Genomic DNA, 26,982 nt, shown 5'->3' on the forward strand with positions numbered 1-26,982 from the left:
CCTTGGGGTCGTTTTAGTGTTTCTTTGTTTCTCAAATTGCCCAGAAGATGGTTGGACTTTTTTCAGCCCACTCAGCCCGGATACGCCGGTAAACGGAAGGAGGCAAATGTCATTGGGCAATTTGAAAAATTGAAAAGCCCGCTCTGTGCGTAGAGAAATACGCCCCATCCCTCCCTTGTTGATTCGTCAAAGTGAAGCTCATGGGCCTGGTACATAAACCCTGCGCTTCCCTGAGTGGCCCCTTTCGTAGTTTCCTTTGATTTTTTTTTTTTTTTAAAACAAACATTTTCACTCTACAGCATGCACTCTCCAGTATTTCTTTGTTTTTCTTCTGCTATACATATTGGTGGCCGGGAATTTAATTTTGACTTTCAGACTAACCAAATCTGTGATCATGAACATTATTCAGCTTCCTCTTCTTAGGTACAAACAATCATCATGAGCCCCAATGTCCGGCGAATAGGAGGGTAATAAACTGCAGGATTTGAATGCATAGAAGAATCCCTTCATTCTCATTTAATTTTGTGCTTTAATTTGCATATTTTAAGATAGTGATATCCTACAGTTCTTCCTCTCGGACTGGGTGGCAGCACACCTCCTGAAATATCTGTTTACTCTCTTCTGGCACTCCTTAAAACCTAAAATCTGACAGAGGGGAGGACTTCATAGTAATTAGTTGTGATTAGGGGAGAGGTAGCTCCCTTTGATGGACATCCAGCCAGCCAGTTAGCTGTAAAATCCCTCTTGGTAGCTGTTCTTTACTTGCTTATCACAAGTTGCAATATTTAATGACTAAAATAACAAAAAATAGGGATTTTATTTCCATTGTGAATTTCTCCTTTCTCAAAAGAACCACACTGTATTTAATATGTAGCTTTAAGGAGCTGGAGAATCATTAAATAAAGTCTCTTCTTCTACCCCCTCGCTTTCCCAGTATCCCATGTCAGTTTTCAATCAGAAGGATCAGTGTATAAAAGAGCCATTCAAGCCGGCAGTTAACATCCTTTTATTAATAAATGTTATTATTTATTATTGAAGACATCTTAGAAAATGTTTGGATGTGGTAAAGGAGGAAAGGTACTTAGTAAACATGACTCTCGACATCACAGAAAAAGGCTCCAAAAGATGATCCAGGAATCAGTAAACCAGCCACCCACTGCCTCATCTGATGAGCCATGAAATGTACAGCTTGTCTCCTCTATGAGGAGACCTGCTGAGTGTAGAAAATGTATCCAGAGAAGTAGCAGCTGTGTTAGTCTGTATTCGCAAAAAGGAGTACTTGTGGCACCTTAGAGACTAACAAATTTATTTGAGCATAAGCTTCACTGAATGCATCCGATGAAGTGAGCTATAGCTCACGAAAGCTTATGCTCAAATAAATTTGTTAGTCTCTAAGGTGCCACAAGTACTCCTTTTCTTTTTATCCAGAGAAGGTGATTCTCCCAAGCTAGTAAAAAGAAAGACCTTAACAGCTATGGATGTGGTTTATATCTTGAAAGGTCAGGGCTACACTCTTTACAGTTTCGGAGGTTAAAGTTCATTCAGGATTATCCATATCTATATATCTACAAATACAAAAGTTCTTTTAAGGGAGAACTCTGACTCCAGCCAATGAGTTGAAACTTCAGTGGACACATTCAGTTACGCTGTAGCTTTTATAACACTATAAAAGACTTATGAGCATCTCTTCTCAGCCACTAAAGTAAAAGGGTAAAAGAAATTGACCAACATAGATACTTAAAGGTAACAAAACTTCTCTGCACAATGGCAGATAAATAGGTTAGCATCCCGGAGATTTAGTAATTTAAAGGGTTTCATAATATAAACTAATAGAAAGAATAATTCTGTCAATGTGATTCCATAATCAGATCTAATCCTGGTTCCTGTGCATATTTTGTTTTAAATTCCACCTTACTGAAAGTTCCTAAGAACAGATACCCCCTCTCTAATTTCACAAACATGTTCACAAATTAAATACATTTATGGATAAGTTGAAAAAGCTGCTTTGAAAATGCAGAAGAAAATAGGGAAATTACTTGATGTAAGAAAGGAGTTGGTTTTATTCAGCGGCACTCTCTAAGGATTCTCTTCAGGGACAGAGGAAGGATGGGGAGAAACAAGAGATTTGGGTTATAGTTTCTAAGATTTTTAGGTAGTAAGCCCAGTGAGATTCCAGCAGTTTAAATTTGCTTTCTATAAGTGTGATTCTGATATGCTGAATGAATTTTAGATGAATACCAGTTTAATCATACCTTCAATTCAGCAGTTTGGGGGTATTAATCAGTTTATATGATAGATAAGAAACCTATATCTTCTAGAATACTATGACACTTCAAATGCTTATTTACTAGTAGCAAAGATAAATCAGCCTCACTCTCTCTCTAGGTATGGTGTGGGAATAGAGAAGTTTACAGACAGCTTGCTTGAGATTAGAGTTTTGTAAAGCTTCCTTGCTGTGTATTATTAATTATGATAATTATTTACTTTCAAGCCACTGGATGCAGTTTGAAAAACACAATCGATAGTAATAAGTGATGTTCTCCTCGTTGAATGAGAAGGTGGATGGCGGCTTGTCTACATTACCGGCCAGAGAAATGGGCAAAGATCGATCCAGCAGGAGTCAATTTATCATGCCTATACTGCTGTGTCTACACTAAACACGATAAATTGACCACCGATCACTCTCGTGTTGACTCTGGTACTCTACCTTAATGATAAGCACAAGGGGAATCGATGGGAGAGAGTCTTCCGTTGACACAACGCAGTGAAGACACGATGGTAAGTAGATCTAAGTACGTCAACTTCAGCTACGTTATTCACGTAGCTGAAGTTGCATAACTTAGATCAATCCTCCCCCCTCCCCCCCTGTAGTGTAGATCCTCCCCCCTTAAAAAGCCTTGGGGTTACAGATTCAGATAGCCTACTGAGAAACTATTTACTTAGAACTGGTGTACTTGATGACCACAGGTCAACACTACCAGGCTCAGTCGACCTAAGGTATGCAACTCCAGCTATGTGAATAACACAGCTGGAGTCAACATAGCTTAGGTCAACCTTTTGCGGTCTACACCCCGCTGGACCGACAGGAGAAACTCTCCTGTCAACGTACCTTACGCTTATGCTACGTAACTCCAGCTATGTGAATAACGTAGCTGGAGTTGACATACCTTAGGTCCAGTTACCGTTGGGTCTACACCACAGGGGGCGAGGGGGTGTCAATGGGAGAAACTCTCCCGTCGAATTACCTTACTCTTCTTGACAGGGGTAGAGTACAGGGGTCTACTGGAGAGCAATCTGCTGTTGATTCGGTGGTGTTCACTAGACTACCCTAAATCAACCCCTGGTGGCTGGATCTCCACACACTGATCTTCAGGTAAGTGGAGACAAGTATGCCCTCAGAAACAGCATGTTTGGCCAGCTCGCCTCACAGCAGGAGACTATTACAGCAGTCTGGATCTCCCTGGTAGCGATTACAGCTCTTGTTGTAATGCGCCAGACGAGACGCTTCTCCAGCAACACGCTCAAAGATGTCATTTACAAAAGGGTTCATTATACCCATAGCATTGGAGAAGATGCTTGTGTGTGGATGAACCTACTTGAGTACTTTATACACCTAAATAGAGTAACTTTATTTCCTCGTCTTTTTGCGCTTATTGCCCTTCTTCTAAGGGTATGTCTTCACTAATCCTCGGATAGGAAGGCAGCGATCGATCCAGCGGGGATCGATTTATCACCTCTCCTGGACTCCAGCACCTCCAGAGGTGCAAACAGTGGACAGGGGGAGCAGCAGCAGTCGACTCACCACGGTGACAACACCACAGTAAGTTGATCTAAGTAGGTTGACTTCAGCTACTTATTCACATAGCTGAAGTTGCATAACTTAGATCAATCGCCCCCCCCCCCCCCAGTGTAGACCAGGGCTTAGTTATAGGAGCAGGCCTACACTACAGGGTTAAGTGGACCTAAGTGAAATAACAAAGCTGGAGTTCACGTTTCTTAGATTGACTTATTATGGTGTCTACATCAGGTTGGGACGGCGGGAGAAACTCTCCTATAGATTTACCTTATGCTTCTCCTTCCAGTAGAGTATGTGACTGGATGGGAGAGCGATCTGCAGTCAATTTAGTGGGTCTGGTAAGCTTTCTTAGAACCTTTCTTAGGAGCAGGAGCAAATTTCAATGGCCCAGGCATGTTGATAGCACCTACTGGGCCGTCCCTAGCTATTTTGGTGCCCTGTGGGGGGCCCGGCCACTTCCTGCAGGAAGTGGAGCGACTCGGTCCCAGCCTGCTCGGCTCCCCTGGCTCCCAGCCACGCGGTCCGCGAGGGCGGTTCCCCCCTCCCCGCAAGCCTGGGAGCCAGGGGAGTGGAGCAGGCTGGGGCCGGGTCACTCCACTTCCCGCAGGAAGTGGCCAGCTTCCCTTCTGCGGAGGCCTGGGGCCGGCCAGCGCTCCCTCTCCCGCGGAGGCCTGGGGTGGGGTCCCACACAGGCCTAGGGCTAGCTGCCGCCCGTGGAGGCCTGGGGCCCGGGGCCCCAGGATGCTCCGCTCCCCTGGCTCCCAGACTTGAAAGCAGGGGGGAACCGCCCCTCAGCACTCGCCGGCTGCAAGCCAGGGGAGTGGAGCAGGCTGGGGCCGGGTCGCTCCACTTACCACGGGGTGAGTGCAGGGTCGGGCCTGGCCGCAATCTTCAGGGGAGTGGGGGCGGGGCCGGAGCAGAGCAGGGGCGGGGGCTTGGGGAAGACCCTGAGCAGGGGCTGGGGCAGTACGCAGCTGCGCACGGCACCAGGACATTTGGTGCCCTATGTAGCTGCGTGCTTTGCGTATGGGTAAGGAGGGACCTGAGCACCTAGTTTACTTTTACTTTTCAATGCCTTCTACCTTTTTTGTGTACGTTTCTGTCTCCAGTCAGCTCAACAACATGCGCACAAACTCTGGCGGGTGCCTGTTTATAGACATCTTGTGGAAATGACTATTCTCTTTCCTAATTTCTTATTGCATGTGAGACACATGATTCTTCATGAACGTCACATGGAACTTTATGATTGGTCAGAATTAGATTCGCGTTACTATTGGCTATTCAAACAATAGCTTCCTTTCGGCCTATCACAAAGCATTTAGCTCCACAAACAGAAAGGCTATAAGGGCGGGCTGGGAATTAAATGGCCTGATATATATATATATATTTTTTTTTTACTGGAGAAAGTATAGTACCGTAGTTGATTTCTAGAAAGTGCTGATCATGTCCGGTAGAGGAAAGCAGGGAGGTAAAGTGAGGGCTAAGGCGAAATCTCGCTCTTCGAGGGCTGGACTCCAGTTCCCCGTAGGACGTGTGCATCGCCTGCTTCGCAAAGGTAATTACGCAGAGCGGGTGGGGGCTGGCGCCCCGGTCTATATGGCTGCGGTGCTGGAGTATCTGACCGCTGAGATTCTCGAGTTGGCTGGCAACGCTGCTCGGGACAACAAGAAAACTAGGATCATCCCCCGTCACCTGCAGCTCGCCATCCGAAACGACGAGGAGCTCAACAAGCTGTTGGGGAAAGTCACGATCGCTCAAGGGGGTGTCCTGCCCAATATCCAGGCCGTGCTGCTGCCTAAGAAAACCGAGAGTCACAAGGCGAAGAGTAAGTAAAAACGACCAAGAAGAAACGGAAAACGTTACTCCAAAAACCATCGCAAAGGCTCTTTTCAGAGCCATTGACAAAATCAAAAAAGAGCTCTGTTATCTTTCGCTTTCTCTTAATTTAGGAAAGAACCGATTATCATAAAATAAGTTTATGTTCTTTTTTAAATAATTAATACTTGTAGCATTGGGCGAAGATTAGGATATTAACGGAGCTGTATTAAACTAATAACGAAAATGGTAAAGGAGTGTCTGTAATTTGTCTCTCGAAGGGAATTTACAGTGGTAGTTGTCACTAGCCAATCCTTTCACAACGCGGGTTTTTTCAAATTGAGAGCACAACGCCATACAGAGGCTATTGGACTCCAAGACTAGTCTGTTTTAGATTGCTTGGCAAGTTAAAAAGTTTTCATAATACAGATTTCTATCGTAGGTTGAACAATTAAGGTAAGAAAGGAACAAAACACTTTCTGGGAGCGTTTCACATTCATTCACAGTGGTACATGTCAATAAGTATTTTGTTCCTCCTTCCCCAGATTAAGTAAGGAAAAGGAAATGTTTGCCTTTTATGGAAAGCACCAGGATGATAGATTAACCTGGTGTTTCAGCTCCTTTTGGCAACGGTCGGATGGGTGGCTCTTAAAGACTATTTTATTTGAGTGGGAAGAGCCTTATCAGTAATTTCACTGCTTTGGTCCCGCCGCCTTAGCTTTCCTGCTTTAGGTTTCCTTGGCGTAGACTTGGCAGTCGGGCTCGTAGCTGCCTCGTTTAGCTTGGCGGCTTTTTGGAGGGGACTCCTGGCTGCTTTCTTAACAGCTGCAGCTTCTGTATTCTTGGCCCCCAAACTCACTTCCAGGGCTACAGTTTTTGGCAATTGGTTTCTAAGGCTTTGCCACTGGCTTTTTCTTCTGCGCCTTTTCTTTGGTTTCCTTCCTCGCCTTGTTAAGTTTAAAAGGGCCAGAGGCGCTAGAGCCTTTGATCTGGACCAAGATGCCCTGGGTCACCAGGCTCCTGAGTCTCAGCTTGATGCGGTTGTTGCTTTTCACCACATCGTACCCTCTAACTGCCTGAGCCTTTTGAAGGGGGTTCGCTGCCTCCTGTTGCTTTTTAGGGCAGTTTCCTACATACTAAGGTGGAGCGAGAAGAAGGGAGGGAAAGGACAGCTGGTGCCCGTTTGTTATACAGCTAGAGCTGCTCTGTGATTGGTTCGCTGCGAGCTAGAAAGGACTTTTCTCCTAGCTCAGTATCTTTTTTTGAGTTAAAAACTTGTACTTTTGTACAATATCTGCCACAGAATCATCTCATCATACAGTTGAGTGAAGGGGAAACAGGGTATTTTTATTCAGTGCAGCTTCCTGTTGGAGACACTTAAAGATGAACCAGAGACAGAAGAAACGTGTGTTTTTTTTCCATGGAAATGAAATCCGTAAGGTTAGAAATAAAATTTCAACTACAATGGAATCTTCTTTAAAGGGTTTTCTCCAAATCTGTGTAGCAAGACAGGGATTCAAATTAATCTGTACAGTGCAAATTGAGGTAGAAAAGAAACAACAACACAGGCCTGATTCCTCAGCTTTGAATATGGGTGAAGAATTAATAATAGAAAACTTCTGCTAGTATGTCGGAACTACTGCTGCTTCTGCTGTCTCTGCTCCTGGAGCAAAAGCCTCCCCTAAAAAGCTGAAGATGTAGAAGGCCCCAACCAGCATCAGATCCCCATTGTTCTAGATACTGTTCCAATATAGAATAGGAGATTATCTCTGCCCCAGAACCTACACTCTAAAAAGACAGGACTGAAAAATAGTTATCAACAAACAACAACAACTTTTTGGAGGATTAGGGCTGGAGCAATGATGAGAAATGCCTGTGCATTAAAGTATGGTTGCTCTGAGGCGCCCCATGATAATGCTGCTTAAGTACCCCTGTGAGCCAACGCATCGGGGTTGGGGAATCCCTTCAAGTATTGACTTCTTGGTGCAGAGACTGTTTCCCCATCTTTATCATAGAGAGATACTTCAATTTGGCCCCACTAGGTCACTCACCTTCAAGTTTTCCACTTCTCCCCCTACCACTTACACAAAGCAATCAACCTGCATGCACCCATCTCCACTACCCTCTTGTATTGGAGAAGGGAGGAAGGGTTTTCAATTAAACATAGTACTTTTTTTTTTTTAAATTAAATCACTTTCTTTTATGCATGTTTTGGGAGGGGTGGTCTAGTGGTGATGGTTGGGGGAAATATGCTTTTTAGCTTTTCAGATCCCTTTATTTCAAGATGCAAATCAGCAAAAAGACAAAAGAATAGCAGAATTTAAGAGAAAGCAGAATTTTAATCTTATGCTTGCAATTCAGGCCTGATCTACACTACAAATTTAGCTCATCACAAATCACCTTGAGTCAACCTATTTGTGCATGTGTCTACACTCAAATTTGTCTCTGGGCAACATAACACTCCACTATGGCAACACAGTAAACCACTTCCCCTAAGAGCCTGGAGCCTGGCTGACATATTGAAGTTGACCAATTCCCAAGTGTAGACATTGCATGACGTGTGTTGACCCTAACAATCCTCCAGCAGCTGTCTCACAATGCCCAGTTCCTTGAGATGGCTCTGGTCACTTTTTTTAACTGCCCAGGGGTCAGAAATGGGAGATCCCCACCCCCAACCACACAAACCCACCTGCCACGTATTTTTGAAATGCCTTTTCCTGATTGCACACCTTGACCACGACATCTAACAGCTCTCCCTTGTTGAGTGCAACTGCCCAACCAGCGATGCCTGCTCCACTTACTAGATGTGCTTCTGTCTGGTATAGACGGGAAGTATTTGATTTTCTAGGCCTGTGGGGAGAAGACGCTATGCAAGCACAGCTATGGGTCAGCCCTAGAATAATGGATATCTCTGAACATGAGGATACAGTCTAAAGGACATGACAAGGCTCAGCAGCAGTGCTGTATGAAAGCAAAGGAATTCTGCCATGTATACCACAAGGCCAGGGAGCGCAACAATCCATCTGGTGTTGAGCTGTTGTCCTGCTGCTTTTACAATGAGCTGTATGTCATACTTACTGTGAACAGCAAAGAAGAGGGGAGAGATGTGGCAGGGGGCTCCAGCCATGCCACAGCCCAGGACCTGTTTACAACTCTGCCGTAATCTACCCAGTCCCAACAGTCTAGCACAGATGTACCCGATGAAGGGGAAGAGACCTCAGGTTAGAGTGCCTATGCATTTTCCCTTACTATGCTTAATTTAAAAGATGGCACCCAGCTCAGCCCCAAGTTAATAAGACAAACGTATGAACTTTTCATTGTTTTGCTTGTATGAGAAGAGGTAGCAGGATAAGAAACAGAAGTAGAGTTGGCATCTGCTTTTCATTTCCCTTATTGAGTTAGGCAGGAGGTGGGTAGGCATGTGGCACGTTTTGTCTATGTACACAGGGATGTCTCTTTATCCATCTGAGAGATCTCAATTAAACTTTCATGGAGATGCTCTGCAATCCTTTCCTGAAGGTTTCTAGGGATGGCTGCCTTCTATTTCTTCCTCTGCAGTAGGACATTTCCCCATGCCACCTTGCAATGACTTTGGCTGGCACCACTGCAGTAAGCAGGCACAAGTAGCAGCTGCATTCTCTGTGGGTTTGCCTACACTTATAACACACTGCAGCAGCGCAGCTGCATTGGTGCAGTTGTGCCACTGTAACACTTCAGTCAAGAAGCTACTTATGCTGACAGGAGGGTCGACTTCCATTGGCATAGGTACTCCACCTCTCCAGAGGCAGTAGCTAGGTTGTTGGGCTACACCAGGGGTTAGGTCTGTTTAACTGCGTCACTCAGGGGTGTAAAAAGAAAAGGAGTACTTGTGGCACCTTAGAGACTAACCAATTTATTTGAGCATGAGCTTTCGTGAGCTACAGCTCACTTCATCGGATGCATACTGTGGAAACTGCAGAAGACATTATATACACAGAGACCATGAAACAATACCTCCTCCCACCCCACTCTCCTGCTGGTAATAGCTTATCTAAAGTGATCATCAAGTTGGGCCATTTCCAGCACAAATCCAGGTTTTCTCACCCTCCGCCCCCCCACAGACAAACTCACTCGCTTATTCAGGGGTGTGAATTTTGCCAGGGGTCTCCTCTCCTGTTTGCGCTTTGCCAAGATCTGACTGCTGTGACTGGCTAGCCTCATCCTTTGTAGAGAAGAGCTCCTAGCTGCATGCATCTCTGACCTCCGAGTCGTCCTCTGCCTCTGGGTTCCCCTCCCCCTCCACATCCTCGTCCAAGATTTCCTCCTTCTGGCTCGGTCCATTCTTGACTGGCACGCGAGCCACCGAAGTATCCACAGTGGCCTTCGCAGTGGAGGTGGGTCACCACCGAGTATCGCGTCCAGCTCTTTGTAGAACCAGCAGCTCATGGGCACAGCACTGGAGCGGCAGTTTGCCTCCCGCGCATTGTGGTAGGCGTTCCGCGGCTCCTTCACTTTGACCCTGCGCTGCAGTGTGTCCCAGTCATAGCCCCCTTCTGTCATTCATCGTGAAAACTGCCATAGGTATCATAATTCCTATGGCCGGAGCACAGCTGGTACTGGACAACCTCCTTTCCCCAAGTGCTGATGAGGTCCAGTACCTTGGCACTGCTCCAAGCGGGGGATCGCCTGGTGCATGGAGTGTTGTGCTGGGACCACTGCATGCATCACTGAGCAAACAAGAAGGGGACTTTCAAAATTCCCAAGGAATGTATGGGGTGGGGCTCACGGTGGGTCACCTGAGGGCAGGGCAGTAGAGTTCAAACCGATGACCAGAGAAGTGAGAACAGGCATTGTGGGACATCTCTCAGAGGCCAATCGCAGCGCTGTAATCAACCAGGGTGTCTACACTGGCACCACAGTGCTGTAGCCCCGGAACAGAAAGCTGTACGCCTCTCGTCGGGGTGTTTTTTTCACAGAGCTGCAACTGCGCAGTTTCTGCGAACTATGTGGCTTGGCAGTGTGTACATCTCGGAAGTTACAATGCGGAAAGCTGCTTTACTGTGCAGAAACTTGCCAGTGTAGATAAGGCCTGAATCTCTCCATGAGGATTTGTAGCAGTGTGGTAGCATATGTGACTACACTATAGGGTGGGATTACTGTAGGTGATGTTTTAAAGGGAATCCTTAGGACAAGGGTCAAGAGATGGTAACATCTTGCAGCTCTGGTTTGCACAGAGTAGGTGAAGTGGTTAAGAATAGGCTGTTTGTGGAGAGCTGGTGAGACAAAGGAACACAGTAAATTAAGTTATCACATGGTTCATTAATTTATCACCTCATTCTCCTGACCACATATTGTGGTTTATATAATAAAGAAAAAATTTCAGAATAAGTGGGGCTCCCTCAGTCTCTCCTGTGAAAGGTGTTCTACTGTGCAGAAATAATGAAAAAGTGATTAAGGTAGGGGACTAGACCCAGGGTTTCTACCTCTAAGGAGGGTGCTCTAACCACTGGACTACAGAGTCATGCTCTTGCTCTCCCTGGATCAATGATCATACACTGTGGAGAAATACTTAAATAGTCTCTGGGTAAACAAGACAGAGAGCAAAAGACTGAATGACTCTGTACTCCAGTGGTTAGAGCCCCCAGCTCTAATCTCTCTTTTGTTTATCCACAGGGGAGCAACTTCCATAGGAGAGATTGAAGGAGTTCCACATTAGTGTATCCTATAGCTAAGTGGTTAGTGAACCCTCTTGAGAGGTGGGAGACCCTTCTTCAAATCCTTTCTGACAGAAAGGGAGAGTTGAATCTAGGTCTCCCACATCCTGGGTGAGGGTGCTAACCACTGGGCTAAAATCTATAGCCTGGGCAGTGTCTGATCCTCTGGCCGTTTCACATGGAGCAAGGTTGGCGTCTAACTCTTGGCCTCAAGAAACACATTAGGTGCCTAAGCGATATGACTCCAAGCTGGTTCCCCTTTGTGGATCACTAGCAGAGCTAGGTACCTTCTTACAGCCTGGACTTAGATGCCTAACTTTAAGAGTTGGGAAGGGCTTAACTCCTCCATCTTGTTGGTATCTTAGGGGGTTTACCTCCAAGTGTGCTGGCTTTTATGCATTTCATTTTTAGGGGCCTCTGTCTCCCCATTCAGTTTATAGGGAACCTAGGAACCTAACTTGTCTTTCTGGATCATAGTGTCGTTCCTGTGATTGTCTAGGTGCCTAAAAGTCAGGTGATGTGACACTCAGCCTTGCAATAGCTAGATCCTTTTGTGGATCCTACCCCCTAGTACTCTCTATTCCCCACTTGGAACAGTCTTTAAGGAGGAAGGAAAGAATAAAGCCTCCTCTCTCCCTCTGGCTGAGTATCTGCCCCACAGCTCCTAGTAAGGTGAACAATTATTTCTCTTCTGTCATTCAGGGTATCAATATGTTAAAATCTATTGGGAGGATGAGCAGGAGTATTGTTATTCTGCAAGGTGTTAATAAGTGCCATTAATAGATGACAGCATCTACATGTGTCCCCTATTTCCCCTCTTTCAGTATTTCATTCCCTCCAAAGTTAATTGGATTCTGTCCACTGGTGACTTCAACATTCCTTGAAATTCTGGAATTAATTGGATATGATGACATTCTGAAGTTATCATGGGAAAGGTCCTATGATGGATGGGAAAAAAATATTAGTGAAAGGCAATTGAGCTGAATATAAGTCCTCACAAGCTTGGCCAAATACTATTTTGAATTTTAAATTCAATTATCCAGTCACAACACTGGGAATGGACTCTGCGTAATACTATTCATGCTAGTATAGTAACAGTATTATTATTATTCCACACTTTAAAAATCACACTGTTACTTTTTACAACACATTCTTATCTCTTCCTGGTGACATAAAAAGAAGTAAATAAAAAAGTCCTTGCAGGCAGAGCTAAATATGATCAGCTAGCACATGCCTCAATAAGGCCCAGCCAAAATAGCTGCCTGCATCTACAGAAACATATCATGAAGGGTTCATGTTTGGTTATTCTACCTGGAAACAGTCAGAGCACACTCTGGCTGTTTTGTAGAGGCAATGCACACATTGCTTCTATCCAAGGACAAGGACTAGATATGAACCGTGAAAAGTTGATTATGAGACGGTGACCGTGGGAAGCTTTCTTAGCCTGGGCTCAAGGCCTGAGAACCAGGCTTGTAGTAGATAAAAGTTGGTATTAATCAACGTCATGCATTCCTTTGCTGTATCCTTTTGCCGTAGCAGTATGTAATGCATAGGGAGGAGAAATATAATAAAAGGAGAAGGTTGAAAGCTGGGAGGGCAACAGCCCATTTCAGAGACCAGCCTGCTTGCTTGCTAAAAGCTGTGTTCTGTCTTGTCATTGAACCGCCACAATATCAAAATGGAAAAGTAGAGAAGCAGAGAAAAAACATGAACTTGAGGAAGATGCAAATGCTATCGAAGGAGGTGATCTTAAATTTGCAGTGGAAACTGGAGATGCGGTCAGAGATGCAGTTGATATTGGTAAAACGTGATAGGTCGAGCACACAAAACTGAATTTCAGGAGCTTGTAGGAGGAGGTTGAGAAGCTGAGGCTGCACCAATGGATGGATTATCCTGCTTTGATTGGTAATTAGTACTAGCACTGTGTCTGCTCTAGCTACAGACAGAAACGGCTATATTAATACACCAGGGGTATCTGATTGAACTTTGACAGTGTTTAACAGTCAGTTCCCATTTAGTGTGTTAATACAGAGGTAATATTTTAGATATGTTTACAGGTGTGCCTGTTACTTGAGATCCTCTTTGTCTGTACTCAATGGAGAAAGCTGAGTGTCTACTGGCAAATTCTACAACTTTCCCTGTGCTGGAAAAAATAATCTGCTCTTCAAGCTACAAGTAATCCTGAAGTGAAACTGACAGAAATGAACAATATTTATAATTATTTTATTAGTTATATTGTTTGTGTGTCAATAGTAGTAAATATTGAAATGTTATAGCATTTAAAAATTCTTCATCTTGAAAAACAATATCCATCAAAAGGCAGAAGAGGATAAGAAATGGGAAAGGGTGATGGATTTCTTCACAGTTTCTGAAAATCTCTTCTGATCAGTTTTACCCATGATTTCTAAAGATCTCAGACTTAAAGTAAAATTGCATTGTATTGATTTTGTGTGTGATGTGAGTGTATATAGCATCAATTTCTAGGTATTGTTCCCAATGTTTATATAAAAAATTCAGAAGTTCACCATTTCTCAACATAAAACAGTTATTTCTGGCTATAAATTAGAGGAATGAGTTCCTTATTTTGGAATAGGAAAGGAGTCTAGTTTTCTGAGTGATAATTTTTGCCCTTATTCAAATCAAAACTCACACTATTGCATGTACTGCAAAAGGAATATTACTTTATATCACCAAATGAATAAATGTAATACTTTAGTAAACAAATATAGACAAGCTAGGTAGCGACCAGCACTCTAAGATGACCCCAGTTCTATCTTTGAATTAAATAAATGTGTCTTTCATGTGCCCACTTTGGAAAATGACAGCAAAGTTAGGGACAAGGCAGGAAAAAGATGATAGATCAGGAAATCTGATTGGTTAGATTTTGCTGGATACTGCAAATCCTACAAAATCAGACAAACATTTTGAAACAAACAAACAAAAAGCCACAGATGGAAATCACTTTTATTGGAAGACCTTCCAGAAATGAAAATACCACAATGGAATATGGAAAACAAAATAAAATTCACTTTGAAAGGGGCTTTTATTTTCAGCAACTCTCAGAAGTGACTGGTATTGTCCAAAAATGTGGCATTTCATTGTCTTTATAGTTAAGCAGGACTTAATAACATGACTCAGCATACAAAAATGAGGAATTATTATAGAAATGATTTTTAAAAATCAAGTCTTGGGGACTCTTAATAGAGTGGATGGGAGAGTGGACAAAATGAGAAGATGCAATAACCCACTTCTTTCCCTCTAAATCGAGCATCAGCATCATACAGACAGCGGCAAGTAGTGGAGGCAAAGGGAGGATGAAAAAGACTAACTTTCCCTTTTCCAATCTTCATTCAGGCTATCTCCCAGGGACTACACACAGACTTCCTCCACTCACATTGTCATCTCTTTGTACACATTGTACTATGTAGCTACTAAGTAATCTGAAGATGTTTTCATGGCAAAGGTGGTAAGGGACTTGAGGAAGGTGGTGCTAAATGCCACTGGAACAGAAGGAGCTTTGCAATATTTTCTAGGATATTATGAAGCAGGCTATTCATTGCCTGGCATGCCCTGGGGGCATGAAGCATATTTCGGGACTGATCTATGAGGAGACTTTTGGGTACTGTAAGGAAGGGAAGGGGAACTACCTTACATAAGTTGGTAAGGGCCTAAGTATATTTAATGACTCATATATTGGCTAATATATAAGCAAATGCATATGTCATATAAATGTTGGCCTAATTTAGTTTGGTTAATAAGACCTTTGGATAAACCTTTTGGGAAGGAGCACAAACAAAACCTTCTTGACTTACTAAATATCCTGTTATTCAGTTTTTCAAATGTCCCTAACTTGGGTACAGGACAAAGAAGACACCTGCCAAACATGACCGGGGGGGAAAAAAAAAGGAAACTTAATGTGTTAAATGAGATTAATAGCTTTGTTATTGCTAGTCAGTAGATAAACATGATATATAATCTGTTGTGTACTGTGGAATTTTATAGATTATCATAAATATTATTATAATACAACAAATCAGGGGAGTGATAGATAAAAAGGTGTCATTTTGGATATATAAAGAGTGTGCTGAGACTTAAGTCTTTGCCTTTGTTTCTGTACAGCATTTTGTATGTGTGTAGATGTAGCGAATGCATTGGCTACTCACCCCCAATTGATCACTGGGGTGTGACATTCTGTACATCTGCTGAAATAAACCTGTTTGTTGGTTCTGAACTTGGAATTAGCTGTCGTCATCTGCTACAGCAAGTAGTGGCTGTCTGATTTGCTAGGTTCATAAGGTAACTTGTGGGCCTGGTTGTTGATCCTGAAACATCCTTACAGGTGCTAAAGGTTTTCTTGGAGAATGTGATGCGTTATGCTGTTACTTACACTGAACATGCCGAGTGGAAGATTGTGACTGCCATGGATGTAGTCTGCGCTCCGAGATGCTTTCTACTGAATCAGCAAATAAAGGTTGTTTTCTTTCCCCTAGGAATGACCCAAATTTTAACTCAAAAGGTCTTCCAAGAACCACCTATGCTTTCATGATAAGAACTTGTCGAGGACTCTAACCCCAGACGGCACGGTTCGTTGTCTAACCGGAGAGAGACAGGCAACACCAGCCAGGTCTGAACTCAAAGCTCTTTACTGAAGAGTGCACACAACAATAGAGAACAGTCCGTCTCCAAAGAGAACCAGCAGCCTCTAAGTAAAACTAATAGGTTTTTATAGACAGTTCCGTCGCGTAACAGATTTATTCATAAAGCAGCCCACCCCTCCCCTATGTTAGTTAAAATCCTCTTTCTCTATTATGCATGCACTTCTACCCCCTTATTGTAGATAACTTTTAGCAAATCATAATGCTTCACTAACTTTATCGGTATGGGTGTCAACCAGGAGACGAGGAGTTAAGAACAAACATAACACAAAAACAAGGAATGGAAAACAGCTCCTCCGTATCTCAACAAGACAGTTCCCAGAATATCTGGTACAAGAATGCAGGCCTCCCCTTTTTTCTTACTCCCTGCAACTTAAACAAGTATTCTTTTATTCTATTTATCTTCTTCAGGGGCTTTCCCAGCAACCTTTATTGGCCTGACTTTGGTTCGGTTGGCATAACTGCTTCATATTTAATTTTCTCACCTAAAAAACTGTTACAGGTTTTTATTCTACATGCTAAATTATAAATATGTATTGTCCTACCAAAGAAAACTGCACATACTACTTAATCATGTTATTTTAATAGGCAGTAAATTAATATGTTGACCGGTAAGAAACGTTGTATGAAAACAAAAAGAAAAGGAGTACTTGTGGCACCTTAGAGACTAACAAATTTATCTGATCATAAGCTTTCTTGAGCTACAGCTCACTTCATCTGATGCATTCAGGGTTTTTTTTTCCACTGAATGCATCCGATGAAGTGAGCTGTAGCTCACAAAAGCTTATGCTCAGATAAATTTGTTAGTCTCTAAGGTGTCACAAGTACTCCTTTTCTTTTTGCAAATACAGACTAACACGGCTGCTACTCTGAAACCTGTATGAAAACAGCTGTGTTTATGTTCTCTAGCTCCATGGCACATATTGGGGTGGGGATACTTGGAGAACAAGTCATTAATTATAAGAAGGCTCAGGAGAGCAAAAGCTTGATTACTGTTTAGTTATTGACTTTATTTCATTTGCTACATATTCAAGTAATATATTTAAAGAAAAGTATTAAAACCCTTTAACGAGGATTGGGGGGTTCTAAAGACTCTTCTTAAGACACCCGTTAATTGGAGGTGGCCTTTGGAGCAGTCTGTTTAGCCATTTCCTCCGGCAGCAGTCTCATAAGGGGCAGAATCTCCCGGGGAAGGAGAGCAGACCTCTTTCCAGTCTGTGCTAGAAAGCTTGCTTTTTTGGCTGTTCCTGGAACGCACATCAGCTCCGGTCTCCAAGGGGTGAAGACGAAGATAGCAAATGAGGGAACAGGGAAGGGAGCAACTGGGTGATTTAGTGACCAAAGTATCTTTTCTATTTGTCTATTGAGAACGAGATTTACCCATTGGTTAGTTTGAAAATCCCGCGCTGCTAAAGGATTGGTTAATAACCTTCCGCCTCATTTGCCCTGAAAATACTTAGAACTACATAGACTTCTACAGGTGGGGTTTTGAATGCTCATTGAGTATAAAAGTTCTTCTGCGGGGTTTTCTATTGAATTTTGAAACACCATTGTGTAACAAAGGGGTGGGGTAGTCAAAGCATTTTCTATGTTACTTTTAAACAGATTGATGACTTGGAAACCTTTATTCTCAACCTGGCTAAAAGTGACTGTAAACAAGCCGCCAATTTTTGAGGTGGGGTATGTGAATGATAAACAGGAGGCTTGAATAATTACTGAAGGGTTGTTGTGCCACCTTCTAAATAACCGCAAATTAAAACACAAAATACGAGGATCGAGAGACGTTTCATCCCATTCTGTGGGTTAACTATTATCCCCGCCCCTTAGCTCTGGGGATTGATGTCCGTGATGGGTGTTCAGCTGTAAGAGAGAGAGCAGGAATGACATTGTTTAATGAACTGGTCGTTTTGAAAGAAAAATAGCGAGACACGGAGCCTCTGATATAATAGAAGAAATAAATATGCACCGAGGAGGCAGAAAAGGGAAGGAGGTTTTGTAGACTGAGTGGCGGGGGCGGGGCCGGGGGCAGCAGACGAACGCGGCACTCGGGTGGTTCCAGGAGCCTGAATTTCAGGGAACCAGCCAGCTTGTGGCGACCGCTTTCGATCTGTGCTTCCAGAGCTCGGCCGTTATGGCCCGATAGGAGGAGAAGCCTACTTGATGGGGCTCTTTGAAGATACTAACTTTAACCTCAAAAAGAAAAGGAGGACTTGTGGCACCTTAGAGACAAACATTCATTTGAGCATAAGCTTTCGTGAGCTACAGCTCACTTCATCGGATGCATTATGCTCAAATAAATTTGTTAGTCTCTAAGATACCACAAGTCCTCCTTTTCTTTTTGCGGATACAGCAACACGGCTGCTACTCTGAAACCCAATTTTAACCTGTGTGCTGTTTACACCAAGAGAGTCACCATCCTGCTCACGGGCATCCAGTTACGCCAGCGTATCCGTGGTGAGAGGTTTACAGGCTACTCAGCTCAGCCATCTTCTGCAACTTCCAAACGACCCAAAGGCTCTTTTAAAAGCCACTACATTCACGCTGAAAGGAGCTGTAACACCCCCATAAATAAATATAAAAATTAACAAATGTTCAAAGTTATGTTATTCTATTAACACCCCCAAATAACAAGATTATTCAGATAAGGGGGGGGGGGTGGCAGGAGGGGAGAAGAGAAGAGAAAACATTTGAGTTTTAGCTACAGGAACTTAAAGAATGAGAGAAACAATGAGGCAACGAACTATCCTTCAGGCAGATAGGATTGATACATTTTCAATAAACAGATAAGGATGATATTAATGGAGCCAAAACTTTAGTCGAACTTCTAGGATTATTCTTCAGTTAAATAGAGAACTGAACAGTTTAATCTGATCAGATTTCAATTTTTATTTACCGGACAAACCGTTTAGCCATATTTTATATTTCTTGCGGAGGACAGGACGGGACACCTCACCGAAATATTGGCTGGGACGGGGTGAAGGACACTGATATTTTTCATTAAAATTTGAAACCCCAGTGTAGTTTAAATTGACTTAACGCCACATTTACTAGAGCGAAATCAGTCCCCCACGATATAGGGAGCATATGCAATGAAAAAATACTTTCACAAGTCGCCTGAGACTAAAGCACATTAATATTTTTTAAAAGAAGCTTTGTTGGAATTTAAAAAACACAAGCAACAGCAATTAGTGATATCAGAGCTCTTTGGATGAGAAAGTGGATGGCTCTTAAAAGAGCCTTTGGGTTAAAGGTGTAGGTGGTCTCACAACAAACCATTTACTTGGAGCTGGTGTACTTGGTGACGGCCTTGGTGCCCTCAGACACGGCGTGTTTGGCCAGCTCCCCCGGCAGAAGCAGGCGCACAGCAGTCTGGATCTCCCGAGAAGTGATGGTTGAACGCTTGTTGTAATGAGCGAGGCGAGACGCTTCCCCCGCAATGCGCTCGAAGATGTCATTTACAAAGGAGTTCATGATCCCCATCGCCTTAGAGGAAATACCGGTGTCCGGGTGAACTTGCTTCAACACTTTGTACACGTAGATGGAATAACTCTCCTTTCTAGTCTTTCTACGCTTCTTATCGCCCTTCTTCTGAGTCTTGGTCACAGCTTTTTTAGAGCCCTTCTTGGGAGCGGGAGCAGATTTTGCTGGCTCCGGCATTTTAGTTCTGTGTTCTCTCACACACTCTGTTTAAACCAAAAAAAATCTTCAATGGTGAAAGGTGACCGTAGCTTTATTTATAGAGAATGCAAGCACATTAAAGTCTCACTTTCCTGATATTTTATTGGTTCTGAGACAAACGCCGCGTTCCTAATGTCCCATTAACCTTCTCATTGGTCAGAGTTACATCTCCATCGCCATTGGATGTTCAGAAAATTTGTACCTTTCAGCCTATCACAATGATTGAAAACTCCAAGTAGAAAATATATAAGACAGCGCAAAACGCATTTTTTTCTGACTCTTGTTGACTAAAATATAGGAGTTTTTGGATCGTGATTTACAATGTCAGGCCGAGGAAAACAAGGAGGCAAAGCGAGGGCTAAGGCAAAGTCTCGCTCCTCGCGGGCTGGGCTGCAGTTCCCGGTTGGTCGAGTGCACCGCTTGCTCCGCAAAGGTAATTATGCTGAGCGGGTGGGGGCTGGAGCCCCGGTCTATATGGCTGCAGTGCTGGAGTATCTGACCGCTGAGATTCTCGAGTTAGCCGGCAACGCTGCTCGGGACAATAAGAAAACCAGAATCATTCCTCGCCATCTGCAGCTCGCCATCCGTAACGACGAGGAGCTCAACAAACTGCTTGGGAAAGTGACGATAGCTCAAGGGGGTGTCCTGCCCAACATCCAGGCCGTGCTACTGCCTAAGAAAACCGAGAGTCATAAGGCCAAGAGCAAGTGAAGCTGATCGGGAAGAAGCAAAAATTTGCAGTCCAAAACCAACCCAAAGGCTCTTTTCAGAGCCACCCACAAAATCAAAAAAGGGCTTGATTATCTGTAACAATCATACTTTCAAAACAATAATTATTTTCCTTCCTGTAAATAAATGATTGAATTGGAGTTACAGTAGCTGAAATATAGATTCTGCACGAGACTGTTTTCCTACAAACAAGTTACTGAATCTCTGCTCGTTTGAAATACGTGTTCGTCAGTTTTGTAGAACGTTTGTAGAAGACAAACCTCCCTGACAGTGAGTTCTCTGTTGAAAGCGGAATTAAATTGGCACTGTTTTCTTTTCATGTAATTGTTTGCCCAGTTTGATCAGTGCGAAAAGGCGGAAAGTAGAAATTTCTAATATGACGATAACATATTACTAGATGTCGTTTCCAGAGACAATGCAACAATTGCAATAAAATAAAATGGGAAATACGGTACCCTTTTTAGGTTATTTTTTCTCAGATCTCAGGGAAAAAAAGGTTTTCTAAATGGCCTGTGAATTTGACTTTGGCGGGAAGGCCGGGGAAGAAATTTGGACTAAAACCTTTATCAAGACTGTCCTCTTCAACTTTTAGAGCGTCTATGAAAGTAGATGGATTTCTTCTGAAGAGGAATAACGTTCCGGGTTGTCTGACCAATCTTTGCACAGGGCGGGCTTTTCAAATTTACCAACTGCTCCATTTCCTCCCACCAGCAAAACAGAAAAAGATTTTGTCTATCTACAATCAAAATTCCGTCCACACTGAATCCTCTAACTCGCCCCTGTGAACAAAGGTGGTTATGCGAGGACAGGGCACATATATTCTGACTCTTCCCTTTGACAATGTATGGTGATGCCTGATTCCTCCAACTGCTTGAAAGCTGCACCCTCTAGGCAGTTTTTTGAATATATCGCTCTGAAAAGAAAAGTAAAATAACCATAATGCGAAGGGAGGAAATTAAAGCCAAAAGAACTTTAATCCTTTTACTGGGGGTTCCGGAGAATGGGGCTACTACAGTATATTGCACATACATATTTTTGACTGGAGTCGCTTCTCTTTGACCCAGAGCACAGTTCATGTGTTAACATTATACAAACACACAATGAGGGGTAAAGGTAAGTGGTAAGGGAAGAAGGAATCTTCTGTCGTAGAAAGCAGCACGAGGTTACTGGTAAGTGAACCAGCTCTTTTTTGAAAGGGATGGGTGGCTCTTAAAAGAGCCGTTGGGTTTATCTAAAAAAAAGGGGGAGTCTTTACTTCTTCTTGGGCGCTGCCTTCTTAGCCTTTGCTACTTTAGGTTTGGTGGGCTTGGCCACCTTGGGTTTCACCGCTTTGGCCTTAACCGGGCTCTTATCTGCCTTCTTGGGCTTAGCTGCTTTAACTCTTTTCGGGCTCTTGGCTGTTTTTTTGGCCGCGGCAGCTGCTGGCTTCTTGACTTTTTTCGGGCTCTTTTTCACAGCCGCAGCCTTTTTGGGTTTCTTGAGGGCGCTGGCGGGTTTCCTGGCAGTTGGTTTCTTAGGCTTTGCCGCTGGCTTTTTCCTGAGTGGCTTTTCCTTGGTCTCACCCGGTTTCTTGCCGAGTTTAAAAGAGCCAGAGGCGCCCGTGCCTTTGGTCTGCACCAACGTACCTTTGCTTACCAGGCTCTTGAGTCCTACTTTGATGCGGCTGTTACTCTTCTCCACATCGTACCCCCCGGCGGCCAGAGCCTTCTTAAGAGCGGCCAAGGAGAGCCCTTTGCGCTCCTTGGAAGCGGACACCGCCTTGGTGATCAGCTCGGTCACGCTGGGACCCGAAGGCTTGCGGGCTTTAGATCCTCCTGCCGCCTTCTTCGGTTTTGTAGCTGAAGCTTTTGCCTCAGGAGCAGAGACAGCAGGAGCTGCAACAGGCGCCGTTTCGGACATAGTGACTATTATTTGTTATACACCACAAAACAAAACAAAAACACTTGGGTTGGACTAGTTCAGTTGCCTGGTATTTATATACAGGAGAAGCCCTGTGATTGGCGCGTTTAGGAACCCGCCCAGCAAGGCAGATCGGAGTCTTCTTCCCGCTCGATTTGTGTTTTTTCATAGTAACGAAAAAAGAGTGTATTTTTTTTCCCCCAATATCTGCCTCACAATAACCCAATTTCTTATCTGAGTGAAGAGGAAACAGGGTATTTTTATTCAGCAGAATTTCAAGTTGAATAAAGTTGGGAAAAACTAGTTTTTCCTTATGAAATACAAGGTAGTAGTTCATAAAACCACAGTTACAATTAAATCTTATTTTTAAGGTGTTTTTTATATAACAGGGTAGAAAGCCCTTGATTTGAATCAATTTCCTCTGTAAAATTATTTCAAAGTGAAGAAAGTAACACAAACTTATTTCAGGCTTTGAATATGGATTGAGATCTAGCTCCCTGAACTAAATCTTTCACTTCCATTAAATCTGTTTAAAATATTCCTAATTCCACAACACCAATAACTAATTAGAGGCTTATAGGGATATTTTTATGCACTGGAAATACTTATGGGAATAATTTGTAAGTTGCATCTTTCTAACTGTTCCGGTATAAAATAAATTATCATTCTTAGCTTGTCATTGGGAGCTGATTTACAAATGGACTTGGAGTGTGCTGAAAGTTTTCTCTGGGGTTATAGTCCACAATAGTATCATCTATGCTGAGCATGCTAAACAGAAGGATGGTTGTCATGTGGTCTATGCTGAGAAAGGCCAGGGCCACACTCTCTACAGAAATGGGGCTGTCCATCCCTCCACCTCATTAAAAACAAACCAGAGCTTCCACACTTTGATAATAAGAGCTGACATTTTAGTAGCTTCTTCTTTAACTCCCGGGGGGTAGGGGGGAATGTTAAACTACTAAATACATAACTTTCAGTAAAACTACATTTAATATTCCTTCCTGTATTTTAAGCAAGAAATTATCCTCCTTGGGCCTATTAGAAATAGGTTGTGTCAAAGCAGGGTTTTTGTTGTCTTTTTTTTTTCCAGCTCCATATCACATATGTGGGAAAAGGGTGGATCCTTGAAGAATTGAAACTCATATGGTACATTCATGTGGTGGATTTAAAATATTAAAGGTTTATTGAGAAGAAGATTGTTCTAAATACTTTCTGCAGTAAATGATCCTATGACTAGGGATGGCTGTAGGGCCTTGCAAAACATTGTTTGACAAGCTGAGTGGCATCACACTCATTAACTAGATTCCTGCTCCAACTAGAAAGCAGCATTATTGAAATATTAAAAAGATTTTTTTGGTTGTAATGTTTTAAGAAATAGATTTGAAAGATACAGCTTCCAAACAAGTGAAGAGTATGAATGTGGGAGCCAACCATTCTGTCTCTGTAAACCCTGCCCTATAGGAGAATAGCCACAACGTAATTGTATAATGGGATTGGATGTTTTTGGCCATTCTTTGCACATTGGCTTAGGTCTTCAAGGGTGAGAACTGAGTGAGGGAAAGAGGTCAGATTGTTTGTGATTTCTATCTGGCTACTGGGAATGGGATGAAACCCATGGGTGAATATGAAAATTCTTCTACAAAGATTAGCCAGTGAAAATCCTCTGTATTTCTGCTTAAAAGAGAATATTAGAATGATATAAACCAGGGGTTCTCAAACTGGGGGTTGGGACCCCTCAGGGGGGTTGCAAGATTATTACATGGGGGGTCGCGAGTTGCCAGCCTCCACCACAAACCCTGCTTTACCTCCAGCATTTATAATGGTGTTAAATATATAAAAAAGTGTTTTTAATTTATAAGGGGGGACATAAGGTCACTCAGAGGCTTGCTATGTGAAAGGTGTCACCAGTACAAAAGTTTGAGAACCACTGATATAAACAATCTATAGCAGTTGGAGGATGACTTAAGTAGGCATTCAGAATGTTCTCTGTGACTTTCCAAAACAAAACTTCCTCAGTCTTTTAAAGACCTCTATTCCCATAAACCTGAAGAAAAATAACATTTAAAAGAGAGCAATGATTGTGTGTAGTTTGGGATGAGGTATGTTAGAGATAGGCAGGTGGCTTGAACAGTTTTTATGCAATGATGTCTGATCTAATTGAAAAGTGAGCAAAGGTGTGATTTTGTGTTTGTTTTAAGAAGGAAGAAAGCCAAGAGAAGGAAAGAGATTTATGTCTACCAAGCTGTGTACTATTTTTTCTGCTCCTGAAGGCCATCTGCATGCAGATGAAAAGTTATCCTTTTACTACTTAAGTGTTGCAAGGGATTACTATTTAAGACTGCCCCCGGGTCTGTAATCTGTTTGAGATTTAAGGTAGTGTTGAAGGACAGCAAAGAAATTCTTTATAAAAAAGGGGGTGCCCTTCAATATAAGAGGGAAGAATTGTGGGGTAGCGCTTTCATCTTCTGAAAGTCTGCTAATTAGAACACAAACTAGAACAAACACAGAGAGATTCTCTACCCATTAAACATTTTGTGGTTTAACTCCCCTGTCTCCTGAGTTTGGTGCTCATGACGATTGTTCAATTTTAAGAGGAGGAAGCGGGAATGGTATACAGATTAACAAACTGTTCAATTTAAAAATAAATATATACATGAAAACAGATAAAGAAACCCGGGATGCAGGGAAGAGAAGAATTCTGTATGGCTATGAGGTTTCAGCAAGAAAGGAAACCGCAGGAAAATGGGACGCTGGTGTGTTCCAAGAATCGTAAATTTCAGGGAATGGGATAGTGGTGGCAAGACTGGATCTGGGAAACAGTAAGAGTATAGGTTTCAGAGTAGCAGCCGTGTTAGTCTGTATTCGCAAAAAGAAAAGGAGTACTTGTGGCACCTTAGAGACTAACCAATTTATTTGAGCATAAGCTTTCGTGAGCTACAGCTCACTTCATCGGATGCATTCAGTGAAGCTTATGCTCAAATAAATTGGTTAGTCTCTAAGGTGCCACAAGTACTCCTTTTCTGTTTTAGTAAGAGTATACTGGCGGTGAGGAAGGATCGCATTCTTTTCATAGCGAAGCGCGGGATTTACACATTTTCAAATTAGCCAATGGAGCTTTGCTTCTTCTCTTTAGCCAATCAGAGAGAAGATTTTTTTCTATAAATATCTCCGGAGTACAGCAATCTTTCATTTGAAGAGAAGAGCGTACGTTGTCTGAAATGGCCAGGACCAAGCAGACCGCCCGTAAATCCACCGGTGGCAAAGCTCCCCGTAAGCAGCTGGCCACTAAAGCTGCTCGGAAGAGCGCACCTGCAACTGGGGGAGTGAAGAAGCCTCATCGTTACCGACCCGGCACTGTTGCCCTGCGAGAGATCCGCCGCTACCAGAAATCTACCGAGCTGCTCATCCGCAAGCTGCCCTTCCAGCGCCTGGTGCGTGAAATCGCCCAGGACTTCAAAACTGATTTGCGGTTTCAGAGCTCGGCAGTTATGGCCCTGCAGGAGGCCAGCGAAGCCTACTTGGTGGGGCTTTTTGAGGACACCAACCTATGTGCTATTCACGCCAAGAGAGTCACCATTATGCCTAAGGACATCCAGTTAGCCCGGCGTATCCGCGGTGAGCGGGCTTAAAGGTTGCACCACTGCATTCTGACTACTTGAATACTCGCAACATTCCAAGGCTCTTTTAAGAGCCACTACGTGCGCATTGAAAAGAGCTGTAACGCGCTCATAACGTGTACTTTTTAATCACAAGACTTCACTGTGTGCGGCTTACCTAAATGAATAATTCTGACATTAAGAAACCATCTAGGATGGCTCTGATTATTTCAAAGTATATGCTTGTGGTAGCACACAACTTCCCATTAGCCGCCTTAATTAAATTATTAACTTTTTCTAGCCAAATTTATGGGTACTTTAGTGATGCTTTTGTCTTTTATCTCTGTGTTTATCAGTGTTCCCTTTGCAAGATGTAATACAAACTTCTGCAAATGCGAAATGTATTTCATTTAAAAAAGTATATTTTATATAACCAAATAAATATTTCCCTATTTAGCATTTAGCTTTAAAGATTGGTTTAATAAAGTAAAATCACTGGTATGTCTTTCAGATAATATTCATACATTGTAAATAAGCAAATTAAGGCTGGTATTCAGAGTTTGAATGTAAGTGTGTATTTCACTTAGTGGATTGTCTAGGGGTGTTCCTCTTGAAATCAGAATATTGTACAGGAAAGGGCATAGGGGCGGGGGGGAATGGTAAGGATGGCCTGGGAGGAGACTTATCTGGGGAGCTGAGGAACACACAAGTTAGACAGAGGCATTTGTTTAAAGACACTAGTAATACAACAGTGTCTTTGTATCCAATAAAATGTATGATGCAAATTACAAATGAACTGTGAAGAAGTCTAGGATAAAATCCAGAGGTAAAATCATCAGACTGTCTAATGAAGGGGTTAAAAACAGAATAAACATGGGGAAATAGTTTTACTTTGTGTAATGACACCTGATCACACTGGTTACAGTGTGTATGGTAACACCCATTGTTTCATGTTCTCTGTGTATATAAAATCTCCCCACCGTATTTTCCACTGTATGCATCCGATGAAGTGAGCTGTAGCTCAAATAAATTTGTTCGTCTCTAAGGTGCCACAAGTACTCCTTTTTTTGTGTCTCTAGTTGTATTATTATTATTAATTATTACTATTATGTTCTTGTATT

The 26,982-nt window shown here is 42.9% G+C and overlaps 5 protein-coding genes across 6 annotated transcripts; 3 read left to right on the forward strand and 2 right to left on the reverse strand.

The window, feature by feature from the left end:
• The first annotated feature begins 5,239 nt into the window (after positions 1 to 5,239).
• Positions 5,240 to 25,484, forward strand: LOC141980502 (histone H2A.J-like). 2 transcript variants are annotated; one of them, XM_074941778.1, is made up of 2 exons: positions 5,240 to 5,621; positions 25,399 to 25,484. In XM_074941778.1, exons 1-2 carry the CDS (start codon positions 5,240 to 5,242, stop codon positions 25,425 to 25,427), a joined length of 411 nt encoding a protein of 136 aa, XP_074797879.1. In that variant the 3' UTR covers positions 25,428 to 25,484. The 2 variants fall into 2 exon arrangements, with proteins under 2 accessions (XP_074797879.1, XP_074797878.1); XM_074941777.1 differs by lacking the exon at positions 25,399 to 25,484 and adding an exon at positions 15,795 to 15,916.
• Positions 19,236 to 19,786, reverse strand: LOC141980509 (histone H2B 8). The gene has a single exon (XM_074941785.1). It carries the CDS (start codon positions 19,614 to 19,616, stop codon positions 19,236 to 19,238), a length of 381 nt encoding a protein of 126 aa, XP_074797886.1. The 5' UTR covers positions 19,617 to 19,786.
• On the forward strand, positions 19,959 to 20,348 carry LOC141980507 (histone H2A type 2-C). Its single transcript, XM_074941783.1, has one exon. The coding sequence runs from the start codon at positions 19,959 to 19,961 to the stop codon at positions 20,346 to 20,348; it is 390 nt and encodes a 129-aa protein (XP_074797884.1).
• LOC141986226 (histone H1-like) lies at positions 21,618 to 22,303 on the reverse strand. The gene has a single exon (XM_074950509.1). It carries the CDS (start codon positions 22,263 to 22,265, stop codon positions 21,618 to 21,620), a length of 648 nt encoding a protein of 215 aa, XP_074806610.1. The 5' UTR covers positions 22,266 to 22,303.
• Positions 25,484 to 26,836, forward strand: LOC141980505 (histone H3). Its single transcript, XM_074941780.1, has one exon. The coding sequence runs from the start codon at positions 25,484 to 25,486 to the stop codon at positions 25,892 to 25,894; it is 411 nt and encodes a 136-aa protein (XP_074797881.1). The 3' UTR covers positions 25,895 to 26,836.
• The last annotated feature ends 146 nt before the right edge of the window (positions 26,837 to 26,982 follow it).

The sequence above is a fragment of the Natator depressus genome, chromosome 1, assembly GCF_965152275.1.
Source record: "Natator depressus isolate rNatDep1 chromosome 1, rNatDep2.hap1, whole genome shotgun sequence".
Classification (NCBI taxonomy): Eukaryota; Metazoa; Chordata; order Testudines; family Cheloniidae; genus Natator; species Natator depressus.